The sequence below is a fragment of the Onychostoma macrolepis genome, chromosome 17 (assembly GCF_012432095.1).
Source record: "Onychostoma macrolepis isolate SWU-2019 chromosome 17, ASM1243209v1, whole genome shotgun sequence".
NCBI classification, from domain to species: domain Eukaryota; kingdom Metazoa; phylum Chordata; class Actinopteri; order Cypriniformes; family Cyprinidae; genus Onychostoma; species Onychostoma macrolepis.
Window position 1 is genome coordinate 24,939,916 of NC_081171.1, and position 27,748 is coordinate 24,967,663.

The following is a 27,748-nucleotide window of genomic DNA, read 5'->3' on the forward strand; positions in this document are numbered from 1 at the left end:
ACTGATCGACTCTAAGTGTTTGCTTCAATGAGTGTCAAAGGGGATATGATCACACATTCAGGGAATTAAGACATTAGATAAGTGAGGGGTCTAAATGAGGATAAATGGCCAATAAAATCTGTGTCCTTGGCCATCTGGTAAGTCATCAATTCTCCCTTAGATTGCCACTGTGTTGGTGCAGGAACCATGTGACACATCCAGAACTTGTCGCAGGATTTGTTGAATCATTTCTTTCAGCCTCATTTGGAACAAGTAGGGTGGAGAAACTGCTTTTAAGAGTATGGTTTTGGAGACCAAGGACACAACAGATTTGCAGCATATGGATAATACATCATTTTGATTAAATTCTAAGTCAACTTTGGATGTAACCTTCACAACAAAAACAATCCCAAATTGTTTAAATTGAGTTTAGTTAAAAAAAAAAAAAAAAAAATCAAGATGGCAGAGAATTAAAAAAGTTACAACTTTTGTGTACCCTACTTTAGAAGGATACACAGAGTTGCAGGTGCTACACACAGCCACAAACACAACTGAAATTTTACCCATTTTTTATACTTGTCAAACTCTATAAGAATCAAATGTGAGTTGAGTCTCCAATGTGAAGTGCTATTTGTGCCCCACCTATATGTAGAGTGTTCCAGACCGATCACTTACAATGATCCATCTCAGTTTGGGCACTGTCGACCAAGCAGATTTTTCATGACTATCCTCTTTCATACCCTTATGAAACAAGTTGTTTTTGCTGATGTGCTTTTAAAAATGTAAACACTCTCTTCACATGTAAAATAAATTGACAAGAGCACTTTGCTGTGTTCACATACGAGTTGTGGGTTTGCTGTCAGGTTCAATATACTCTGCACTTCCTTTAATAATAGCTACCGCAAAGCCTTTACTACATTCATAAAACAGATTCACAAAACAGTCCATTCTGAAATGTGCTGCACAAAGGGACACCCTTTCTTAATGTCGGGATAGGGTATGTCAAGTTGAGTTAGAACAGAATACATTCTTAACACTGTGAATGTATTAAATGTGTCTGTATTTCTCACTTAAATCTAGGTCTATTATCTAGTTGTGTTATTCATTTAAAAAATAAAATAAAATGAAATAAATATAGCATTCCTGTAGCTTGAACATTAGAAAATGTTGATAGCAATTAGGTTCACTCTGCGTCTATCAAACGCATAAATGTAAATGTTTATTCTGGCCAGTATTTGGGCAGTAAAGCAATAAAATAACAATAAAATGTTATACTGTTACTTTATTTACCCTAATTTAAAAGAATATGCAGAGTAGTAGGTGCTACACACAGCCACAAACATTCCATCCTTATACTTTCAATATATATTGTTGTAGCAGTTTTGAGTTTTTAAAGTTACAATATGCTTTCACAGTACATCAAAGTCTTTTGTCTCCAAAATCACGGAAATCATTTTTCAAATGACAATTTTAAGGCTTGTTCTAAAGGTTAATATATACACTCTCCCTGAAATAAAATTGTTGATGAAGTTGGTGAGCAATATGTCCTGTCAGAAAAAAAGCAGTGCTTCCTGAAATCAAATTAGTGTGCAACCTTGAAAAGAGCCATCACAGCAACACATCTCATTGAGACCTAAGTTTCCCTCTGGCATTTAACATTATCTGAGGGTTTGAACAAATGATTCACCATCTTAGCAATTGTGGTTGATAATCACTAAGTGGAAGGAAAGCTCAGGAGTGTTCTCTAAAATCTAGCACTTTCACAAGTGTTAGGTCATGAAATATTAACAAGCTCTAATGCAGCGTATTTTAAAACTTGATATTGTTAGACAGAGCGCTCTACTTTCGGGTGAACTACAGTGAACTGAAATGCTTTGACAAATTGCACATGTGGGTCAAAAAAGATTCTGGTGAAAAAAAAAAAAAGAAAACAGATTGCGATGATAATTGTATTGTTTTAATCATTTATTTAAATTATATATATATATATATATATATATATATATATATATATATACAGTGGGGCAAAAAAGTATTAAGTCAGCCACCAATTGTGCAAGTTCTCCCACTTAAAAAGATGAGAGAGGCCTGTAATTTTCATCATAGGTATACCTCAACTATGAGAGACAAAATGAGAAAAAAAAATCCAGAAAATCACATTGTAGGATTTTTAAAGAATTTATTTGCAAATTATGGTGGAAAATAAGTATTTGGTCAATAACAAAATTTCATCTCAATACTTTGTTATATACCCTTTGTTGGCAATGACAGAGGTCAAACGTTTTCTGTAAGTCTTCACAAGGTTTTCACACACTGTTGCTGGTATTTTGGCCCATTCCTCCATGCAGATCTCCTCTAGAGCAGTAATGTTTTGGGGCTGTCGCTGGGCAACACAGACTTTCAAGATTCTCGATGGGGTTGAGATCTGGAGACTGGCTAGGCCACTCCAGGACCTTGAAATGCTTCTTACGAAGCCACTCCTTCGTTGCCAGGCGGTGTGTTTGGGATCATTGTCATGCTGAAAGACCCAGCCACGCTTTCATCTTCAATGCCCTTGCTGATGGAAGGAGGTCTTCACCAAAATCTCACGATACATGGCCCCATTCATTCTTTCGTTTACATGGATCAGTCGTCCTGGTCCCTTTGCAGAAAAACAGCCCCAAAGCATGATGTTTCCACCCCCATGCTTCACAGTAGGTATGGTGTTCTTTGGATGCAACTCAGCATTCTTTGAGTTTTTACCAAAAAGTTATATTTTGGTTTCATCTGACCATATGACATTCTCCAAATCCTCTTCTGGATCATCCAAATGCTCTCTAGCAAACTTCAGACGGGTCCGGACATGTACTGGCTTAAGCAGGGGGACATGTCTGGCACTGCAGGATTTGAGTCCCAGGCGGCGCAGTGTGTTACTGATGGTAGCCTTTGTTACTTTGGTCCCAGCTCTCTGCAGGTCATTCACTAGGTTCCCCCGTGTGGTTCTGGGATTTTTGCTCACAGTTGGGTGAGATCTTGCGTGGAGCCCCAGATCGAGGGAGATTATCAGTGGTCTTGTATGTCTTCCATTTTCTAATAATTGCTCCCACAGTTGATTTCTTCACACCAAGCTGCTTACCTATTGCAGATTCAGTCTTCCCAGCCTGGTGCAGGTCTACAATTTTGTTTCTGGTGTCCTTTGACAGATCTTTGGTCTTGGCCATGGTGGAGTTTGGAGTTGGACTGTTTGAGGTTGTGGACAGGTGTCTTTTATACTGATAACAACTTCAAACAGATGCCATTAATACAGGTAACGAGTGGAGGACAGAGGAGCCTCTTAAAGAAGAAGTTACAGGTCTGTGAGAGCCAGAAATCTTGCTTGTTTGTAGGTGACCAAATACTTATTTTACCGAGGAATTTACCAATTAATTCTTGCACAATTGGTGGCTGACTAAATACTTTTTGCCCCACTGTATGTATATGTATATACAGTATATATATATATATATATATATATATATATATATATATATATATATATATATATATATATATCCTACATTATTTGAAACCAAAACAAAAATTGTAAAAGTTTTTAATATAAATATACACACTTATCTCATCAGATACTAAGAACAAATTGTAAAATTGTAGTATACATTTGCATTTTATAGTGTACAGTATGTTTGTAAATGGTAATAAAATGCCAAATAAAATGGAAGCTTCCATTATCAGAGTGTGACATTATCATCTGATATAATATAATATTATGCTCAATTTCGCACTCATTTGAAATAAATAAATAAATAATAACTGGGGAGACAGACTGTTCACTAGGGGTAGATTCCTTGACAGAGACAGTCAAAACAGATAGTTCACAATCACGGGGTGAGAGTTCAGAGATGGCCTCCTCGGCCGGTTCAGAGCGGGACAAAAGTTCAAGAGCAGCCTCTGTGGCCATGACAGGCCAGGATGAGAGTTCACAGACGGCCTCCATAGCCGTGACTGGACAGGACGAGATTTCAGGGACAGCCCTTCTGGCTGTGACAGGACAGGCAAAGAGTTCACAGGCAGCCTCCGTAGCCGTGACAGGACCGGACGAGGATTCGCAGACGGCCTCCATAGCCGTGATGGGGCAGGACAAGGAATCACAGATGGATACCATTGACACCTCTGGAAGTTCTGCAGCAGTTGCCGCCACCTCTGGAGGTTCTACAATGGTAAATTCCGGACACAGGGAGAGTTCAGTAACAGTCTCTTTGACCGCAACACAACAGGCTGAGAATACATTGCTGGGCGCCACCATCATACAAGGAGCTGAAGCGAGTGCCATTGCTTCGGAGAGCACAGCAGCGTGTGTCACTACCCCAAGAGGTTCTGCACTACTTTGTGAGTCTGCTCCAGTGTGGCTGCTATCCAACAAGAGAGTGCGGTGTCGCGTTCCTCCGCGACACCCACAGTGAAAGCTGAACCAACAGACCACAGAACATAATCCAAAAAACTACTCAGTGACGAACGGGGACCCTTATGAATCACTTTTGATTTTTAAAGGCTGATTAAGGCCATCACAGAAAAAGTCACAGCTGACCATCCGATAATTCTGAGCCATAAGCCAGAGCCAAATATTCCGCAATGTAACCCTCGAGTGACCGCGTGCCCTGCTTGAGTGCTAGCAACAAGATTGCTGCGTCCATATCTGGCCAATGTTCATCGGAAAAGCTGCTGGATCCTTGGGTAGCCGAGTATTCTGTTAAGGGGCAAATGAGTCATGAGATGTGCGGATCCATGTGCAAGGTTTTATTCAAGGACATATTTATTCAAGGTTTTATTCAAATACAGGCAGGGTCGAACAATGGCAAACAGGTAGCTAAAGCTAGGACAGCGATAAATGCATACAATACTCAGCAGTGAGGGAGAGAAAGTCCATGGCTTAAGTAGAGTGTGTGATTGGTGATAGCTGTGTGATCAGTGCCTTCAGCTGTGTATGTGCAATCAATGTAATCAGCTGTGTATGATTCATCAGTGCAGTGGATGATGGGAAATGGAGTCCAGTGTGATGTGATGCGAGTCAATGTGGTGAGCGAGTGACCTCTGGTGGTGAGTGAACGGAAGTTCATAGACCGGATCCGTGACAACTACGAATCTTGAAACTGGTCTGGACATGATGCTTATATATTTATGTTACATTATGATATCATCATGTTACATATTTATGAATATTATCTTAGCCAACAATACCCAGCCATTATATATTGCATTGTCAGTATGCAAACTGACCATAGTATTTTCCACTTCCAGCTCTAAATAATGTTAAATAGTTGAAAATAATATGTACCTTTAGTAACACTTTAATATAGGAACCAATTCTTATTAACTCGTTGCTTATTAGCATGCCTATTATTAACATATTGACTGTTTATTATCACTTATAAAGCACATATTATGCATGAACATATTCTACATCCCTAATCCAACCCATTTCCTAAACTTAACAACAACCTTACTATTAATAAGCTGCAAATTAGGAGTTTATTGAGGCAAAAGTCTGGTTTGCTAATAGCGGGAATTGGACCTTAAAACAAAGTGTGACTGTTTTTTTTTTTTTACATTTATTAGTGTGGTACATTTTATAGGGCACCAACAAAGTCTAAGCCAGCCCTGCATTTAGAGGAATCTACTTAAGTATGCCTGCTTCTGCTTACAGTTGTCTTAGCACATTAAACTGGCACAGCACAAGTTATTTTAACACAGAGAAAATGCATACTTCCCAAATGAAACATAACAAAGAACTCCATTAAGTCTGAGCTATGAAAGATCAACCTCTGGGCAATAAAATGTTCCTCTGAGATCTGCCTTTCTTAACAGTGGAAGCCCCAAGTACTGTACCAAGGAAGCACACTCACACACCGGGCAAAAGTACGGAAAATGTGCGTATTTGTACATCGCCTGGAGCTTCAACCAGCAGTCCTCTGATAAACAACCTGGTCCCACCGGTGCTTTTAACACTCCAGTGAATACGAGACGAATGTGTGGTTGGAACACAGTTGGAATGGTTTGAAAGCCATTCTAGCAGAATAAACGAATACACGAATACATGAAATACCTCAAGAAAAGTGTGGGAACTAGCTATGAACATCATAGTCATGTTAAAGTTCCTGAAGAATGGCTTCTGACATTCACTTTTATGTGAATACCGGTGTTAAAATTATTAGCGTTACAGAGCTACATGATAAACTTATGAGATAAGCTATGCAAATGTACTTTGACACATCATTATTAAATTAAAACTTTGTCACTTTATCTACTTTTACCCGATATCACTCTCTTACAAATGCTAAGCTCCAACTTCAATTTAAAACACTAAAAACTAGCTGAGTTTACATTAATTATATTTGCTGGCCTCTTATAGATAAGGTTTTCATATAGGGATATTTATTCAGCTATGAGCACTTTTATGTCCAATGGGGTGATTTTTTTTTTTATTTATTATTATTTATTTATTTTTAACCATGTTTCCATTAATGGTTACTGTGTAAAAACAACTGAGCAGAGAATGAGTGAGTGAGTGAGTGAGTGAGTGAATGGATGGATGGATGAATGAATGAATGAATATTTGAACATTATTTTATATTATGCTCATAATTTTCTATCAAGTCTAATTGTAATTACATTGCACAAGTGTGTACAATAATTTAGTAATTGTACATAATTACTAAAATATTATTAAGGGGAATGTGTACTTTGATACTTCTACTATTGCTGAAGTACTGTACATTCATAAGACATGAATGCTACTTTTTACTTTTCGAAGTTTGACCCTCTGACACTAGTATTCTATATTCTATTCTATATTCTATGTTATCTGTCTGTCTCTCTGTCTATCTATAGACTAACCAAGAAACCTGGATTTTTCACAGCACTTACATGTTGTTGCTCTTTTGTTGGTTTGATTGCTTCTATAATCCTCATTTGTAAGTCACAGATAAAAAACATCTGATAAATGATTACATGTAAATGCAATATAAACCCTCAAAGTACAAAGCATGAAATGACAACTTTTTGTCCATCTTACTGGGCTATGAAGCAACTCAAATGACACTCCTGGATGAACCTATACATTCATTTCAGTGTAAAAAAAACAATCAAACAAACAAACAAACAATCAAAAAACAAACAAACTGTTATTTGCTACAGCTATGATCATGTGTCTTTTTGAAGACACATTTCATCAGTCACCTCACCACAGTCTTTGACCTTAAACAATGTTTTTTTAATTAGAACCATCGCTGAAGACATGCAAAACCTGCCTTCAGCGTGAACATGAACGACAATCAATCTCTAAGCAACTACTGTATATTCAAATGTCAAACAGCCATATAATCAGCTTCAGCTGCATCTGGAAATGAACTATTTCAGTACATTGTAGGGATGCAAGATATTGGATTTTGCCGATATCCGATATGCTGCTATTTTTCAACTCATTTTGGCCGACACCAATGCCGATACCGCTACCGACAACAACAAGTCTCTCCTGTGCAGAAATTATAAGCAATTTTTTTTAAATTTTGGTTAGTTTTTAACAAGAACTGATTTATTAGAATTAAATAAAAAATAATAAAGGTTAAATAAACTATATCAATCGGTGCATTGTCCCCCAGAAAGATGCAGTGTTAAGCCTAACATTTTATTTTAAGATTTAACATTAGTAGATGGTCTAAAACAAAAGAGTTGTAAAAATTCTGAAAATCTTTTAGACCTCATGATTTCTTTGAAAAAAATAAAACATTAATGAATAAATCAGTATATATATATATACAATTATTATTACAATTAATTTGCAGGTGTCATGTTTGTGATTTTTTTTTTTTTTTTTTGTTTGTTTGTTTGTTTTTGTCATGCAAGCTATAGCTTCTGACCATTAAATCAAAACATACTCATTATTTTATGACATAAATTACTGCTTTATTTAATCAAAAACACAGTCTAAATGTTATTTGTGTAGGCTATTTTACTTTTAATTTAATTAAATGAACAAAACCTCCGCACACCTGACGGCAATAAATAGGTGTGTTGGAAACAAAGACCAGCCAGGTCAAAAACTAAAAAAACAAAACAAATCCCGCACACTATTTATGCAAAAAATATATCAAAATATTTATTAACGACGTTTCGGTCGCATGACCTTCATCGGGAATTTTTTTCTTTTCAAACATGACAATCACAAAGTGAACCACATTTAAAGACAAATTCATGACCAATCTCTATAGAGATCCATTGATTAGTAACAACACACCATGGGTACATCATTAACAACATTAACCCATATACATATGCACATAAACACATCCTGTACAACTGACGTCCCATTGTGGCACAGACTAATTCTCTTTTATCTCCCTTATCGCAATATGTTGATTTTTTTATTAAACCTTTTGTTCAGTTGTTACCATCTTACATTAGGGACTCGTATGACTTTATTAATAAGATTTCTGAGCTAAATGATTTACCTGAAACTTATTTATTATTAACTTTAGACATAACAAGCCTTTATATTAACATCTCACATGAGAAAGGACTCAGTGCCCTTAGACATTATTTTTTGTCACGAGGTGATATTATTCCACCTTCGGAGTTCTTGGTTGAGATGGCTTCGTATGTCTTGAAGTATAATTATTTCAACTTTGATAAGGATTTTTTTCTTCGGATTAGCAGTACAGCTATGGGCTCGATTTTTGCCCCCAATTATGCCAATTTGTTTATGGGATATTTCGAACAATATTTGATGCTCAAAAAAAATCCTTTTTGTTCACGTATTGTTAAATGGTATAGGTACATTGATGATATATTTTGTATTTTTTTGGGAGATAAAAATGAAGTTGAAGAGTTTGTCTCGATTCTTAATAACTTTGAGGAAGATTTGGAATTTACTTTGGAGTGTAAAAAAAAAAAAAAAATCTTTCTCCTTACTTATTCCTTCCCTTGCTAGCTTGTACTTATTTAAACAATGCCTGAGACTTGGTGTTACAAGCACTTCCTTTGTCGAATTGCCTCTTCAAGATGAATCGCTTCATGTGTTCCCCAAATTGTAAGTCGCTTTGGATAAAAGCGTCTGCAAAATGACTAAATGTAAATGTAAATGTAATTCGTTGAGAGTACATTTTTTAGATATGTGGGTCCAAAGAAATGATGATAAATTGATAACGACTTTGTACACCAAGGACACGGATCACAATACTTTGTTACTCGCAACCAGTTTTCATCCGACTTCTTTAAAAAAGGGACTTCCTAAGAGCCAATTTTATAGATTGAGGAGGATTTGTTGTTCTGATGAAGACTTTATTGAAAAATCGAAAATCATGAAAAATAAGTATTTAGATAGGGGTTACCCTTCGGGATGGATTGAAGAAGCGTTTAATAGTGGTTTTCAAAAGACTCGTTCGGAGTTGTTAAAAAAGAAAATGAAAAAAGTAAAAAAAAAATATTTTACGTTTATTACAACACATTCTACTAAGTCTTATTTAATGAGATTGATTTTTAAGAAATATTGGTATTTGTTGTCCTCTGATCCGGAGTTGGGTACCATTTTTCGACATCCACCTTTGATTGTCTACAAACGTTCCAAAAATTTGAAAGATTCTTTGGTACATGCTCGTTTTCAGACAGATACGCTTGAGTCTACTCAGAGATTACTTACCCCGATACCAAATGGTAATTATTGATGTGGTAATTGTGCTCAATGCAATAATACATCAAAAACTTCTTTCTTTTGTCATCGAAGAACCGGTAAGAAATATAGAATTAACTCTGTTATTACCTGTGTTTCTACGCATGTTGTTTATTTGATTCGTTGTCCTTGTGGTTTAGCTTACGTTGGAAATACATCACGTCAACTGAAACAAAGAATTAGTGAACACAAGAGTTCTATTAGGAGAAAAGATTTTAACTATCCAGTTGCAGCTCATTTTCATGCCTTGAATCACGATGTTTCTACGTTCTTACGTTTTTGTGGTATTGAAAGGGTTAATGTGCCACCTAGAGGTGGCGATATTGAATTGTTTTTACAGCAACGTGAGCTGTTTTGGATTTTTACCCTTCAGACATTATCACCTAACGGCATGAATGATGAAGCTCTATTTAATGTGATGTTATAATGTAATTTGTTCCTGATATGTGTGTTAGTATGTATGTATGTACAGGATGTGTTTATGTGCATATGTATATGGGTTAATGTTGTTAATGATGTACCCATGGTGTGTTGTTACTAATCAATGGATCTCTATAGAGATTGGTCATGAATTTGTCTTTAAATGTGGTTCACTTTGTGATTGTCATGTTTGAAAAGAAAAAAAATTCCTGATGAAGGTCATGCGACGAAACGTCGTTAATAAATATTTTGATATATTTTTTGCATAAATAGTGTGCGCGATTTGTTTTGGTTTTTTACTTTTAATTAAAAGTAGACCAACAGCGCCCCCTACAAATTAAAACTCCTTACCGAACGGGCATTAGGACCTGGGGGAGACTGTCACTGCTGCCGGTGCACAAAGACCCCCTGATCCCTAAACCCACCCATCTCCACCCCTAAACCTACCAATCTCCACCCCCTAGATGTGGATCCATCCACGCCCCCTGGATCTTGTGTTGTGCAGCGAGCCCTACTTGGCTGCACGTGCTATTACTGTTTACTCTATTATACACCGAACGTGTCATTCTGTACGTGCTTTCACAGATTAAATACAAGGATCCAAAACAGTCAATATAATCGTCATTCAGACAAAACTTTGCTTCAAGAATGAGCCATGCTGCTGACGTGATCTAATCACTAGCATACCCTGAGCACATGTGAGTTAAGCCATTCCTCTTATCGGCAAGACATATCGGCATAATTTTTCATATCAGGCCGATGCCGATATTTACATTTAAAACCATTATCGGCCGATTCCGATATCAGTCCGATAATATCGTGCATACCTAGTATATTGTCATAGCAGAAAATTAACAGAATTATGATGAAACAGTTTACTTACAAAGTTTGTGCATCAAATGAGATGAAATAGTATGTTATTTGGTTTCCAGGTAAAAATAATACTATTTAAAATAAACTAATAACTTACATAACATACATAAAATAATGTAATGTTTATTAAATCAGTTTAAATCAAAGTATCGTTCTATGGCATGGTGGACACCTTCTTTTGGATTTGTAGTCAGTAAATTCTAAGAACCACAAGTGCACCTTTAATTTAACCACAATCTCTCACAGATCATCGTTTCAAGTTAATTTGGTTTGGATGTAACTGGAAATGTTATACGAGTGAGCCTTTTTGACTTATGCTGCATTCACGTGCTATCGGAATTATCGTAAATACGAGCTTCCTACTCGGAAATTGGACATGAACAGCCTTAGAGATGCCTTATATGGCCAATTTCCAACTAGGAAATTGACTATTTACGATAATTCCGATAGCACGTGAATGCAGCATTACTCAGGCTGATCTTCTGACCTGTTGCAAGTAAGAGAGGTCGTAATTAGCCTTGACAGAGTAATCAGCCAATCATAGTGATGAAGAGAAGATGATTGGCGGGTATTATCACATCGACAGGGTAATGAGTTAATTATAATGCAGTCTAGACATTACCTTTTCTAAAGATACATTTGCTTTTGCTTCAGGTGCTACTCAGTGAGAACAAGATGTGATCAAAAGAGGACACAAATTGGTGCCTAGTATATTTTCTCTAAACTCTGAAAATACTAGCTTTGAAATTAGAATTAGAAAGACATAGAGGTCCCCCACAGAATGCATGGAATTTTAATGTGATGGAAATCCCAATAGTTATCATGGTTCAGGAAAAAGTGAGTTAAAATAACATGCATCAACACTAAAAACGATAGTGTTAACAATGTTTCACAAGTCTCATACCACACAGTGCTATACCAGGTGAGCTAATAAGCATGTTTACAACTTCAGAAAAGCCATACAAATGGACCTGGTTATTGCAAATGTCAAAATGTATTAGTTTACAATTATGCGCCATGATAAAAGTGTTTTATGGTCACAACTTAGTATTGTGCAATTATCTATATCTCTGTGTGTGTGTGTGTGTTTGTGTGTATTTGATAGTCTATAATCATAATTTGTGTGAAATTATATAAAATTGTTAGCAATTGTAAATGCAACTAATGGTCACATCAGCTGGAAACTGCAGTGAACTGTATGTATGCATGCATTTTATTTGTATGTCACTTTGTGTGTGTGTGTGTGTGAAAAGTGCCTTTTTAAACCAGCCTAATCTGATTTTCTCGTCTTCTGGTCTTATCATATGGTTTCTTAGCCTGGTCAAGGTGATGTTTAATGCCCCAGACCCTTTTAAAATCAGTCAACAGATCAGCCTGTCCAAGTTTGAAGAACAATATACCAACAGTGAAATGAGTTTGAAAAGTGTCTAATTAGAGAGTCATTTAATATATAGGACCAAAAATGTCCATAAAATTGCTCCAAAACATATAATAAAAGCTGTCCTGTTAACTAATGAACAATGCGGTTTCTTTGCATATGCAAATGTTAGTAAAGTCATTGTTCTCTTTCAGATTGCTCTTCAAAGGGAAAGTCATGTGACCGTGGGCCTGCTGGATATTATCCTGAGTTCGCCTGGAGTTTAACATCAGCAGAGGACTCCTGGGCGAAAGACCAGACGATGGCAAAGACAAAAGCAAGCTCTCAGGGGTGGGAGGAAGGTAAAGAGCTTCTATTTTACAATGTTAAAGATGCTTTCTCAATGAAACAATGTGATTCACATCGTAACATAAATTAATTGGTTTTATTCAAGTCAAGAACATTGAAACATTTAAAAGTAATTAATTAGCTTGACTACATTTGTTTACCAATTATTAGAAATAGGTCCATATGGTATTGACTGCACAATTTTCTTATAATAGTGTAGTAAAGCAAATTTAAAAGAGTGCTACCAACTTTAACCAAAGCTATATTTGAGGTATTTTTAATTGCTACACACATTTGATAAATAAATAAATTATGGGAAGTTATAGGGAACAAAAAGAGGTTCATTGAGGCATTCATTAAGCCCCTCATCTCACAAAAAGGAAGTTAAAAATGTTTACCGTCACAACTTTTGCAGCCCTCTGCTACACAAGCTTTGAACCATATAAATGTGTCTAGGAAAGAGGTAATGTGGATGTGGTTGTGCAAAATACTGAACAGAATGGAAAACTTCACCATGTGAATAACCATTTCATCTTTTCTCAGGGAGGAATAGCTAGAGTTGAAAAGAGGCAGAATGGAAATTATATGTAACAGACAGAACGAAAGAGAGATTGAAGGGTGAGAGAAGTGGGGGGCAAGAGTTTAGAAAGCCTCATTTGATAGTCAGGTTGCAGAGAAGGTTGGGAAATTACGAACTCTTCAGGCGCACCTCATGCACTTGAAAGACAAATGCAGCAGTTCCACATGCTGTTCAGTCACTCACTGCTAGGCTCCGTGTGTTCTCTTGTTCTTTTCGCACATACAACTGCACGGCAGGAATCCAACATATTATAAAATGATCATAATCATGCTTTGCAAAACAGAAATCCCAGTATAGATCGACCAAATGGAAGCCTCTCTGTGTAAACAAAACACTTGGATATTATTCTCCAATTTGCAGGCTTCAAAAAGAAAGTAATAAAACCAAACAGCCAAAAAAGTACTTGTGAGATGAGACAAAACAGAAAATGTAGCGCTATAGATATGGCATATTCATAATTTTATTTATTTATTTATTTGTTTGTTTATTTATTTCTGAAGGCTGGTGATCAGTGTTGGGTAGGTTACAAAAAAAAAAAAAAAAGTAATCCACTACAAATTACTAATTAGTTCTTTAAAATTGTAATTTGATTACATTACTTTTAAATGCAGTAATCAGATTACTAATTACTTTACTTTCAAGTTACTTTCATGTTTACTTTACTCATCAAGTTATCAAACCTAAAAAATACACTACAAAGAGAAATTCATAGTTATTTCATTAATTTCATATTGACTGAAAAAATACATAAGTAGGCCTATTATTTGTATGCCCTGATTCACTCTCAATATCAACAAAACCTTCTTTTTTTTTTTTATTTTGTAAAATAAAGAAAACTAATAGGGTGTGCTTTCTGCATTCTCAGTCTCCGTGAATATCTTCCTGAAACGAGTCACTGGAATGAACGAAAATGACATGAGAAATACAGTATATCTAAAGAAAGCTTGAAGTGTCTATTATTAAATTAAGTCATGTCGAAAACAAAAATTCTCTGATAAAATAATCCGTATGAAACCAACGCAAGGTCCAGTCTTTCCCATCTGAGCTCACATAATGTGATCATACCCACGCACATGGTGCGCTATAAGATAATCATCCATGCGAAACCAGGCTTGAGACGTGCGAACATGTATACGCTCATGTCACCTCTGTAGAAAGATTCAAGTTCATCTCGGCTACTTTTTGTTTTTGGAAGAAGATGCACTGTGAGGAATAAGCCTTGAATTGTGATGCCGGCGCAGTTTAATCCAGCGGTTGATCTCATTCTGATGAGTCATTCATTTTTTTACTTTATTAGTGTTACTGTGACATAAACTTCTAGACATTAATTTGTTGAACTTTTCCCAAACTATAATCCCAGACTAAAATATGTTGAGTGCAAAATTTTGAAATATGATAGGTAACCTTTCGTCGCATCTAAATGTTGTAGGACTCACATTTTAGTTCGCATTCTCCGGTGATTTATTAAAGGGCATACTGACACACTTTACTTCATTTTTTTTTTTAACACTGCATTTGTAGCTTAAGTAACGTAATTTTATTGACATAAATAACTGTAATCAAATTACATACATTTTAAATGTAACTCATTACTTTACTGCTGTTAGGAGTTGGGACTTCAGTTTAGTCTGTTTCTTCTATCTGTTCTTGTTTTCCCCAATTTGGTTTTGTTCTGGTTTTCCTCATTAGTTCTTTATTAGTTAATTAAAGTTAAGTCAGATCACCTGTGTGTTGCCATTATCTCGTCTCCTCCCTAGTTTTAGTTTGCTTTATAAGCATTCAGTTGGAAGTCAACCTTTGTCGAGTCTAAATGTTATTTTGAAGTTATCAGTGTTGTTTACGCTGTCTCTGAAACCAGTATTGTCATTAAAGATCCTTATTGCACCGGTCCCTCGTCTCCCCGTACTCCTTGAGGGCACAACCCATAACAACTGCGTTACCAGGAAAAGTAATTCGATTACAGTAACGTGTTACTGAGTAACGAATTATGCCCAACTCTGCTGGTGATAGACCTGGTTATTTGTTCACAGATGTTACTTAACTTTAAGATCTTTTATCGTCCAGATATTTCCTACTTTTCCTTGTCAGAGATCAAGACTTTCAGTCTAAAAATAGGAAAATCCATCATAAATACTGTGACGGGGTGGAAGAATCACACGACAAGGAGAGCTCAAATAAAGTTAAGTTAAGTCGTGACGTATTGTCAAGTATGGTGACCCATACTCGAAATGGTGCTCTGCATTTAACCCATCCAAGTGCACACACACAGCAGTGAATAGTGAACAAGTGCGCACACACACACACAGTGAACACACACCCGGAGCAGTGGGCAGCCTTGCTCCAGCGCCCGGGGAGCAATTAGGGGTTCGGTGCCTTGCTCAAGTGCACCTTAGTCATGGTATCGAAGGTGGAGAGAGTGCTGTTCATTCACAATCCCCACCTTCGATTCCTGCCGGCGCGAGAATCGAACCAGCAACCTTCAGGTTACAAGCTCGACTCCCTAACCATTAGGCCATGACTATACCCCGGAGGGTGGATTTATTCACAAAAAAAAAAGGGTGCAGAGTGAAGAGTGGCTTGCCGAGGAGGTGCGGTGCTCTCCGTGGGTGATTTCCTGGGTGCGGTGAGTCAGGGTTGTGCTCGTGGCAGAGCTGGATCGGTCACTCGCTGGCATCTGAAATCAAGAAGAGTTTACACGTTAGTTCTCTGCATGGAGGAGGCCAGTCTCAGTCCATTACCCAGCCTCGCACAGCTTATCTGGCCGCGGGCAAATGAGCCTCAGGTGTGGCCGATCCAGCCGTGATGAGTGGGTGCAGGTGTTTCGCGTCCGTCTCCAGGGCAACGCTGATGAATGGTCGGGACGCTCGTCACAATACTATTATATTTTAAATTATGATAATTAAACAGTTTTAAACATATATAAAGAAAACATTATTTATTTATTTATTATGAATCATTTTATAAGTCAAATTATGCAAAAAGTGTCAACTTCTTTTTATTGTGTGCATTTAGAATACAAACACATCTTAGCTTTGAATGTTAGCTTTTTGATAAAGGTCACAGTTTCACAGTTTATTCCAAACTTCCAAGATGCCATTTATACCCCCATCACAAAATGAATGATGATTAGATTTGGGAATTACATTTGTTTATGATGTTTCATGGAAAATCTAATTCAGAATTCAAAAGAACAGAATTCTCCAGTGAATCGATTGTTGGGCAACTAGTGTTTTTGAGAAGTGTTTCAATCGAGTTCATCTTTTAAAAGTCCAAAGAGGGTTCTTAATTGAAGAAACCTTTTTATCACCATGAGTAATCACTTTACCTGACAAGAGGTAATTTATTTGTGCTACTATGTTCTTCAAAAAGAAGAAGGGGTATAAAGATATTTCAAGATACATGACCTTCCAATACCAGCAGGAAAAGCTTTGATGCACTTGGTTGGGAAGGAAATGAAAACATACAGGCCAAATCATTCCTGCCCTCTTTCACCGCTTTCCAAGCAATGGACTTCTAGTGAATGATTGTGCTCACCTCCTCTCCATATGTCCTCAGGCATATGGGTTTATATGTGGAGGGAAATAGAGGATGAAAAGTTTGATGAATGCAGAGCGTGAAATGCCAGGGCTATTTACCTTTCTATTGGCTGGTGCACTTACATTCTTTGGAGACTTGTTGTCGTGCACGGCTGTCACCAGGGAAGGCTGAGCTCCGTGGGAAGGGGGTGGGTTTTCGGGAGGTCAGCGTAATGAGTCAAACTAAGGTAAGGTCACTGTAGCTGGAAGGAAGCCAGGTATATTTGGAGGTTGAGAGCATTGAATTTATTTGTCTGGTTTTGTTATGGCGTAATAAAGAATTTAATATGGTTCCTATATATAAAATATGAGATGCATTTTTTTGCAATATCAATTTTAGATGATGGTTTTAAATCTCTCTCTTTTTTTTTTTTTTTTTATTTATTTATTTTTTCGCTGTACTGGATGTTCCATATTTTGTATTATATTCTGTATTCTGTCACTGCCCAGAAGGCTGGGTTAAACATTTAACCCAACTGTTGGTTGAAAACAACCCAGCATGTGTTCTGTCCAATATTTACCCAGCACTGGGTTGTATTTAATCTAGCATTCTTTTAGAGTGTTTGTGTATTGTATATATATATATAATGTGTTAACCAAAAATCTTCCGTCATTTACAGATTTTTACAAAATGTTTACTAAATTTTTATCAGTGATGGAAAAATCTGAAGGCCGTCCATCAATTTGACAGATTACACTGAGGGTGATCTATTATAATTTATAACTGTAATTCCCACCCCTGTTCAGTTGGTGGCGAGTGTGCTCCAGTGAGGCAGCAGAGCGTGGGATCATCAGCCTCCAGAACAAAAATAAAACTGTCACAAGCCTTTTGCTATGCGTTTGATTATGACAGGCGAGTACCCACTAGTAAAGCGAAAGAGATGATCAGTTTCTGTTCATCTGTTCTCTTTATAAAAAAATGCATAAGCCTCAGAGGTGTAAAGTACTTGAGTAAATGTAACTAATTACTGTACTTAAGTATCTTTTCGGATACTTTGTAGTTGTACTGAGTATCAAAGACATTAGCAACTTTCACTCTCTACTTCACTACATTTTTGAATGACTATCTGTACTCTTTACTCCACTACATTTGAAATGAGTGTTGAAGTTACACATTACATTTTACATGGCACCTAGCTTTTCTGCAGCAGTTTATTTATGATACAAAAGATGTGATATCGCCAACTACAGGGCACTGAAAGTAATATAGCTTGTGCATTTTGCCCTTACCCAAACTTGTCAACAAGGTTACTTTATGTGAGTGTGAGTTCCTTAGCCAGTTGTGAATCACATGTGTTTTATATATGAGATTAGGACATGTCTGCAGCTGCCAATGAGGCTGAAACCAGCACATCCAGTGCAAGAAGACTTTGACTTTTTAATTTTACTTAACATTATTTTATTTATCCGTTATACTGAAGAGACCTTTTTGAAGGATATTGTTTTTTGTTTGTTTTGTTTTTGCAATTTTGAGGTGTTCAGCTTTATTTTGGTTTTAGAAAATAAGCATGATTGCTCTCCTCACAAATCAGCTCTAACTTGTTTTTATTGTGTTTTCTGTGCCTTGTCTTGGACTTTTGTCACTTCCTGTCTGCCGTGCTGTTTGTAGTCAGTTTGTATCTTATCTTGTTCAGCTTGTTAGCCTCCTGTATATATATATATATATATATATATATATACAGTCCTAGTGTTTCTTTAGTTCTCTGTGAGTTGTTGAATGTAATGGTTATCTGTTTGCCCATCATTCTGTTCTTTGTTCCCTGTGGTTTTTGGCTTATTGTTTGTTCTAGCTTTTCCATGAAATATCTGCACATAGACCCTTGCCTCTGCCTGTTTTCCCCAGCTTCTCCACAATGTTACAGTTTTTCACTGGCATGTCACTTTGACTAGTGCATCTTTGAGCCTATATTTAGTATAAGTAAAATACTTAAGTACTGTTAAAATCAGATACTCTAATATTTTTACTCAAGTTTTTTTTTGGAATCGGTGACTTGTGACTTGGAGCCTATATTCTCATCCTGTAGTTTAATTATTAAAAATGAAGACGTGAACAAAAATAAACACAATTACATGTGTTATTATAATTAAAATATGAAAATGATGGGTATTAATAGATTATGACGGAATTTGTACGACCCTGTCCGTCAAAATGATGTCCAATGGTAAATGTATTTTCATTCATTTTGAGATCACAGTGACATTTCACTGTGGCTAATCTGTCATTCATTACAGTTGATTAGAGCCAAAATATGAATATGCATGTTGCATTGTCTCTTAATTGCATTTCACTTCATTAAGGTAACCTTAGAAGTGTGTAAACTAACCTTAAAAAGTCACTACAGTGCACAACCTTTTGAATGAGGCCTTTGACCCTTGCATTTTTGGTGTTTGTTTGACGTCATAGTTTGTCTGAATAAAAGCAAAAGATTCAAAACACAAAGCACAAAAGTGAGTAACACTATCCATTTTTCCTGCCTTCCCTTCCATCATTGTTAACTAGCAACGGGGAAACAGCTGCTGCTTTGATAATGAAAACGTATTGTGGTTCTGACTCAAAAAATATAGGTGTGAATGAAAATCCAGCAGGGGGAGGGGGAACAATCAATCTGTGGTTTGGATCCTGTTTGAACCTTGAAGTGTTGCTAAATTAACTGTGATAGGTTCTCTATTATGTGCCTGATTAATAATCCTAATAACAAGATACCACTAATACTCAACATACCACTAATACTTAGCTTGCAAGCTTAGCATTATACATACTTCACACTGTAAAAAATGTCTGACCTCCCCAACTCAAAATTTTCTAGTGACTGATTACAACAAAATTTTTCCATTGGCCCAATTGAATTTCTGCAAATTGATTTTTGATAATTTAATTGTGGCAACAGTCTGTTAACATTGGCTCTATGATAAATAATATGTTGAGCCAATTGGAAAAAAAAAAAATAATTAATTAATTAAATCTACCAAACCATGTTATTGGCCCAATTAAATATTTTAAATAGTAGTTTATTTATTTATTTTACCTAATCTAAAAAATGTATATTTGCAAATTATATTGCTAAGGCAACCTTACTGAATTGTTTATTCCCCGTTGTCCCAAAAGAAAATGATAAAATAAATAATTAAATAATTAAATGATGATACACTGAACACTGACACATTTTAATACATTTTTTTTAAATCAAATCTACAACAATATTGTACAAATACCTTACAATGATAAATTCATTAATTTTCTACACAGTAAACCTTACAAAATCATACATTTTAATTATCATAAGATAATTAAAAACACCATAAAATGTAATAAATGATATGAGGTTACTTTTTACATGTAGATTACCTTTGCCATCAACTTTACATGAAGATAATATTTAAAAACACTAAGAATTTTATACAATTTTATATCTCAGAATTTTCTAGTGACTGATTACACCATATTTTTTCAATTGGCCTAATTGGATTTCTGCAAATTGAATTTTTTCACAAAGCTTCACAAAAATACACAAAGCTGATGAATTGCACTTTAAACATTAATACATTCACAAAAATATCAAAAACACCATAAAATGTAATAATTTATCTGAGGTTACTTCAACCAGTGTTTATTGTAATGTCACCTGAATATTACCATTCTCACAAGAGGTACTTTGAGCTCATGAAACGACATCTTACACTTCAAATGTTTACCAAAAAATAAATAAATAAAAAAATAATCTCATAAGAGGTACTTTGAAATTGAAGGGTTAGTTCACCTAAAAAATGAAAATTCTGTCATTAATTACCCTCATGTCATTCCACATCTGTAAAACCTTTGTTCATCTTCAGAACACAAATTAAGATATTTTTGCTTTTCTATTCTAGCTTTCCGTCCCTCCATAGGAAGCTATGCAGCTTACACATTCAAGGTCCAGAACAGTAGGAAAGACATCATTAGAGTAATCAATGTGACTCCAGTGGTTTAAACCTCAATTTTAGGAAGCAACACAAGCAAAAATAAATGAATAAATAACCACCTTATTTACTAAAACATTGATCTGCAACCCAATAGGGGAAGCACCACTACACTTTGGATATTATTTTGTAAATAAACTAGTTTTTTTTTTTTTTTTCTTTTTTTGTTGCGTTGCTTCATAAAATTTAGGTTAAACCACTGGACTCACACTGAACACTTTAATGATGTCTTTCCTACTGTTCTAGAACTTAAATGTGTAAGTTGTATATACCACATGCCGCACAACTTAACCAGTAAGATAATTTTGATTATCTATGTTAGAATATGTGGCATATTTTTTAACAGGTATTATAAATGGCTATCTTGGGGATAGGATTGTGTGGGTGTATATGGTATGTGGGTGTATACACAAAACTGGCACAAATTCATGTGGGGTTGACGTTTACCCCATTAGCATGCTTAACACCATTAATGATAGGAATATAGGGCTCATTATTTCATTATTTGAATAGCAAACTGGAGCGGTCAAAGCCTTGGATGATCACAGGACATTAATTCCACAGCAGCTTCAGGATTCTATGTACTCAGGGGAGTTTTCATGCAGCTTGCCCAGAGAACAGGTGGTGGAGAGCGGAACTGGTACAGATCACTGCTGAGATGGGAAAATTTGCATAGATCCTCAACAGAAGAAAACAAACCGTTACCTCAAAGCTTGGTTAAATTCCAGCCGGTGGACAAATTATTAAAAGCAAAGTGTGCCATTTCTGTGCCTTACATAATGATCTGTTGCACTTCAGCAAAGAAGTGAATCAAAGAGTTCATCATAAACTCAGGATCAAATCCTGTGCTGACAAAGAATGTCCAATAAAACCACTGAACCTGAACTAAACTTGACTGGATTTGTTTGGTTCTGTCAACTCAAAACCAATTCTGTTTCTTGAGTTCGTTAAATTTAAGCTTCAAGAGACAGGCCTCTAGTCAGGATGCTCAAAAAACAGGATGCCATCAACCTACAAATGGCTTACTTTTAGTGCATTAAGCTGGACTAGGAAAAAAAAAAAAAAAGGTCTTTAACATTAGCGACGTTACACTTATCACCTTTATGACATTCTTAAAAAGTAAGGGGGACTATTGACTGAGACATTCTCTGCTGAAGTATTTTGCAAAATAAGGACTTTGGCTTCATTGCTTCTTAGCACGTGTCTTCTGATCTGAAAGGATTGTTGCACTTGCATATTGTCAGCCTAGAAATGCTCACATAGAGATTACAGCAAATATGATTGAGCATCGATCATGCATGCAGAGTCCAGACAACATCAGCTGGATAAGGAAAAAAAGAGTTGAATTCTCTACTGCCACTGTGGCTCAAATTGATTTGTTTGCACAAGCTGAAGTGCTTTAAAGCAAACTGCTGCTCTTTGTGATTCCAGAAATGCCCAGCAACACTGTAGGGTTGAAGTGTGTTGGTCTCCGAGTATGCACCGTGTTTTTTTAATGGAGTGCATGAAGAGCCAACCTAGCCATAGGGTTGAGGGCTTAAACCTTTTTGCATGGGTAGAACTAATGGTTGTTTATCTGATTTAAGGATCTTACGTGTCGGGCAAAAAACAAACAGGTTGAGCAAAGGGTGATAATACACAACCATGGGAAAACACACTCTTGGGTGAAAACATCTAATTTCGTTTTGACAAGAGGAACCAGCACCATATGCTCTCCAAGGTACAGCATTGCCAGGGGTGCCACAAAGATGAAAGACACCCGACCTCTGAACCTACTGTCTCCCATAGACAGCCTGACCTTCACTTCACCCAGCCCAACATGAACATCATGGCCTTTTTGTTTCATGCTCCCTGGATTTTCTGCTTAATCAACCTCAGATAGTGAAGCTTAGTTTGTGTGGGGAGATAGGTTTATGTCTACACTGGTTAGATTGAGGAAAGAAGTAGTAAAATCAAAGAACATCTGCAGTCACCTGTCACAAAACAAAAACAAAAAAAACCTGTCACCTGTCTGACCTTCCATTTTGTGCTCTCTTTGTAATGATATTGCCTCACCTCATTAAAATAAACGTATTAAACTTGTAACCTACTTGTAACCTATACTTGATCCAGGACAAAAAAGATAGATATAGTGATAAGGTTGACAGGGCCCCAGGTAGGCACCATAACATCCTAAAACATGGCGGAGGGCTCTGTTGATTCAAGACAGTGTACTGAGGCCATTGAGGGCCCTGGGACCCCAGCCATACCACTTCACTAGAACACATGGTGGATGGGCTGTTTAGCTTTGGATAGTGTATTGAATCATTTTTTGGGCCCCTAAGGCCATTGAGACCCCTGGGGCCCCAGTGCTTTCTCAGCAGCTGAACATTGTAGAGACATGGGGTGTGCTCTTTTGACTTGAAACAATGCACTGAGGCACTTAGTCAGCCCTCTAAAGCCCTCGAGGGCCCCTCCAATATCTACATCAAAACATCCAAAAGTCATGTGGGGTGGTGTACTGAGGCCCTTAGTCATATTAGGCCCTTGAGGGCCCCTGCAATATCTCTGCACTGTGGTTGTCATAACTTTACAGATAGATAGATGTAAATTAAAATATTGTCAATTATAAGATTATTTTTCTAACTTCCAAAACCTGTACACTTTTTACTGTAAAATGAAATGAAATGGCCCATACAGTTTTTACCGTAACATTTAACATTTTTTTACAGTCTTCTATCATGAAAAAGAGACATACATACATACATGTGTATATATATATATATATATATATAGCCTATATGAAGAGTTAATTTGCAAAAACCGATAACTCCATTTTTATTTTACTTTTCAGAAATCCAGTTTTTTTTTTAATTTTTTATTGCGCATACCAAGTAATATCAATCATGCTGAAGTTTAAGGCTGGAATACACTACACGACTTTTAAAATCTGAACAGATTTTTAAAACACTAGGCACTAGGTCTTGATAGTGGACAATACCTTCTTTTTTGACAAAACGTGTTTAGGGTTCAGATCTTGCTATATGTAGAATAATCCACGGCAATCAGCTTTTTTTTTTTTTTTTTAAGTGGCGTTTATCGGTTTTTGCAAATTAACTCAATATGTTTCATGAGACTGTAACCATACTATACCAATTGACATTGTATTGTGTACGTGTTGAATAAAGGTTAAAAGATTTGATCTTCTCTAGGGCTTTTCACACTTGGAATTGTTAACCCTGGGTCATCCTAAACCCCGGATAAGCAGAATCCTGGGTTATCTGTAATCAGTTTCACACTGCTCATACTATGCCTGGGGTTAACTGTTAACCCTGGGTATTCATTAACAGACGTTTCACACCGTACATTCCTAAACCCCGGTTAACGTTCTTATTTGCATATTTGCGGTGTCACTGTCTCTGATTGGACGAACAGCATTTATCCTTTGCTGAAACTTCTGCGTCTTCATGAAGAGCGCAGGTCATGGTTGCTTAGCAACGGCAGACGCCATGGGAGCGCAAGCTACAGCACTTTGGAAAGAAGGAGAAAGCAGTGCGCTTAGCGTTTTAAACACGTTTTTAGGCGCGACATGTGAACAGCCTCATGACGCACAAAGGCAAGTACAAAAGTACAAAAGAAAGAAAACAAGGAGCAAAGTATGTGAATATTATCTTCTCACCAGCTGCAGTTTACATGACGCGCGTTTCCTGTTAATGGCGTGACATGAGCCTCGCTGCTCAATTTCTGATTGGCTGTCTGTTGCCAAGCGTCCAGCAGCAACAAGCAAATACCGCTCCGTTTCACGCTGAACAAACTTAGCACCGCAATGCGGGGTTTACACCACAAATGCGGTGCTAACCCTGCTCCGAAGCAGGGTTTCATAACCCCGGGTAAAATGCGGTTCTAACATCGCTTTCAAATTACAGGTGTGAAACGTGTCTTTACCCGGGGTTAAAAGCGGTGTTTAGAACGATGATAACCCGGGGTTAAGCGCAGTGTGAAAAGCCCTTCTGTATACTTTTCTTCAAATATTTGTTGGTAGAAATTATGTATTTTATGGAGGGGGGGAGAGAAAGAATACAGGAGAGCTTGCACAGCAATTTTCTTTTCTTTGGAGAACAAATCAAAATTGTACCATTGCACATCTCGCTCTTACCTTTGCCCACACCAAAAATATAAACCATCATTTCCAGTCAAATTTGAATAGTTTATGCATTGAATAGCAGTGCACAGCTCGACTGCAGTTCTGCTTCAGCTTTATAAATTGTCACTTGTAATAGGTTTCTGCTGCTGGCGTCTTATATTGCATTCCAGAGAAGTTTCAGTAGCAGTGGCGCATGTCAAACAAGAGGCTAATTGAAGTTCCCACTAAACACGTTTATTTATTCATCTGTTTATTCAGTCATTTACTTATGTGGGGGATTAGAATGCATCAGTCAGGGGTGTGCAGTGCCGAGGGATTTGGCTCCCTCTGCTGAACCTAATCAACCTCTTCACCTGTGGAGCCCTAGGACTGCTGTTGACAACTGGAGCACATGACATACAGTCTACTGTATACTATATGTGGGTCTGACCCATGAGATACAGTAAATAATGAGGTTTTGTTATATTAGGAACAGTTCACCTTCAACAAAGGTTCCAAAACACAGCAAAGAATTGTGTGATGGAACAACGTAATCTTCCTCTCTAAAAAAAAGTTATTGAATCAAATATAGTGGCTTTGATGTGGCAGGTTTGAGGTCAAGTACTGTCAAACGACACAGGCACCAATTATGTTCTATGTCATGTTCATCCTGACATTGATGTGTCTAAAGACACCAAATGTGATTTGATAGTCAGACAAAGGGGAAGACATTTAGCTACCTATAAAAAAAGCTTTCATATGGCTTCAGAGGACTTGACATACGGTGGCCCGTATTTGAAATAAGTGTAATTTTGTATGGTGCTATTTCTGTTTGTAGTAGCTACTAAACTGTACTGTTGTATTGCAGTCTATCAAATGTTCTAAGAATCGAATGCAAAGCTTGTTTGTTGGTCCCAGTGGTATCTGTTTTCTAGTAGAATGCTGCTAAACTTGCGACACTGATGTATGTAGAGCTTGATTTAACGCACAGTTGAGATTACTCTGTTAATACATCACTTCATTAGCTATATTGTAATTCGCTAGTGAGTAACTGTCAAGGAACTGAAAGCTTTGGAGCTCCTTGGAACAATCACTATGGCTGATATGTCAGGAATATATCTATATCTATGTCTTCATCATTCATTTGAATAGACACTAATTTCACATAAATAGCTGTTGTTAACCAGGCTAAGCATATTCAATTAAAGTTCCAAGAGGCCCAGTGTTTAATCTTCACTGTACATGTTCAAGCTGATGGCAATCTGATGGCCAATGGCATCTAAAAGTACAAAATAATAATTCCTCAACAATCAAATAGTCCAAGGCTACTGATTTGTCCAGTATGGAATCTCAATACTGCTACTACTACTACTACTAATAATAATAATAATGATAATTATTATTATTATTATTATTGTTGTTGTTGTTTTATTTATTTGGTCACACTTAAACTAATATTTGAAGCCTTGATTCAATGTACTTACTGTGTAGACACATTTTGTTCTGGAAAACTTTCACGATTCTCATGTGCTGAAACAAAAGTTTTAAATGTGAATCCGAAACATCATAACATGGCACCTACATAATGTTAATGTGAAATTTGCTGGAAAAAGATACACATGTGAAACAAAAGGGAACTTTTAAACATCCATAGACTACATCTAAAATGTCTGAGAAAGGCATGAGGAATGAATAGGCCTACCTGCAAATCCTTCTAAACAAAAGTATAATATAACTGTCATATAATAGTGACAGAGAAAGTGAGCACTTAAAAGAGCTGCAACTGCATAGCTATTATATTATGAAAGGCACAATTATTTTTTTGATAAATATTTTGGATATTCAGGAAATCTAAAAGTGACCAAAGTGTGAAAAAACAAATGTTAGATGAATGGAAAACCAAGTTATACATGACATTTGATATTCATCAAGGCCTTATGTCCATTAACTCCTGTTTTACTCTTGAGTATAGATCTGAAGATAACCAGAGTTATACAGGTGATAGTAAACATTGTGTGAACCAAGTAATAGTATAAAAATGCACTGAGACTGCAACTTTTGTGGAGTTTCTTGTTTTCTTCTTTTGAAACAGTAAAATAGTATTTTTCTTCGGACAGTGTTGAAGATTAAATATGTACTCAAGGGGGATTTTGAACATGCTTTCCTAATCCATGCGTGTCTCGTCTCATGATAACTTCTTTACAATCTTATATTTGTTCAAAAAGTTGCCCTGCAAAGTACCTGTGTATTTCTGTATTTCAAAGGAGTGCTTCAAAAAGCTTTTGATAATTCTACTGCAGGTCTTTTGGTGTGTCTGTAGGTTTTCTCTCTCTACTGGATTGGCTAGCCAGGTAGAGCAGACAAGCACATGTTCTGCAGAACTCTTCTGCTCCTGTAACCATGGAAACATAGCCTGAAATCTTTGCTCTGTTGAAGAAGGCCATGTTGCTGTTAGTTGTGTGTTGAATGCAGCTTGTGATGTTCTTTAAAGTGCATGGAAATATGCTTTTTTTTTTTTTTTTAATCTTCATCAGAATCTTTCATTTGAATGTTCTATTTTTATGATTCTGCAAATACTAATATGAATGATATTCATGCATTTCACCACAAATTCCCCAATCCATAAAATATATTTACAAATTGCCATGACAGTGTGTTGGCTTAAGTGCTATAAATCTTTTGGGCATTATATATATAAAAATAATAATAATAATAATAATAATAATAAGTAAGAGTATTCATAGTAAATATATATGCATAAAAATAGTATGCATATTAAATGTGAATGCATAAAAAGGTCCCACTTTATATTAGGTGGCCTTAACTACTGTGTACTTACATTTAAATTAATAATTTG

General features: G+C 36.4%; 1 protein-coding gene across 1 annotated transcript in view; it reads left to right on the forward strand.

The window, feature by feature from the left end:
* The window catches only part of alk (ALK receptor tyrosine kinase), a 473,710-nt gene that overhangs the window by 205,975 nt on the left and 239,987 nt on the right, over window positions 1–27,748 (forward strand). Inside the window, 1 exon segment of the mRNA XM_058750233.1 lies at window positions 12,545–12,691. Within this exon segment, the coding sequence (XP_058606216.1) occupies window positions 12,545–12,691 (147 nt within the window).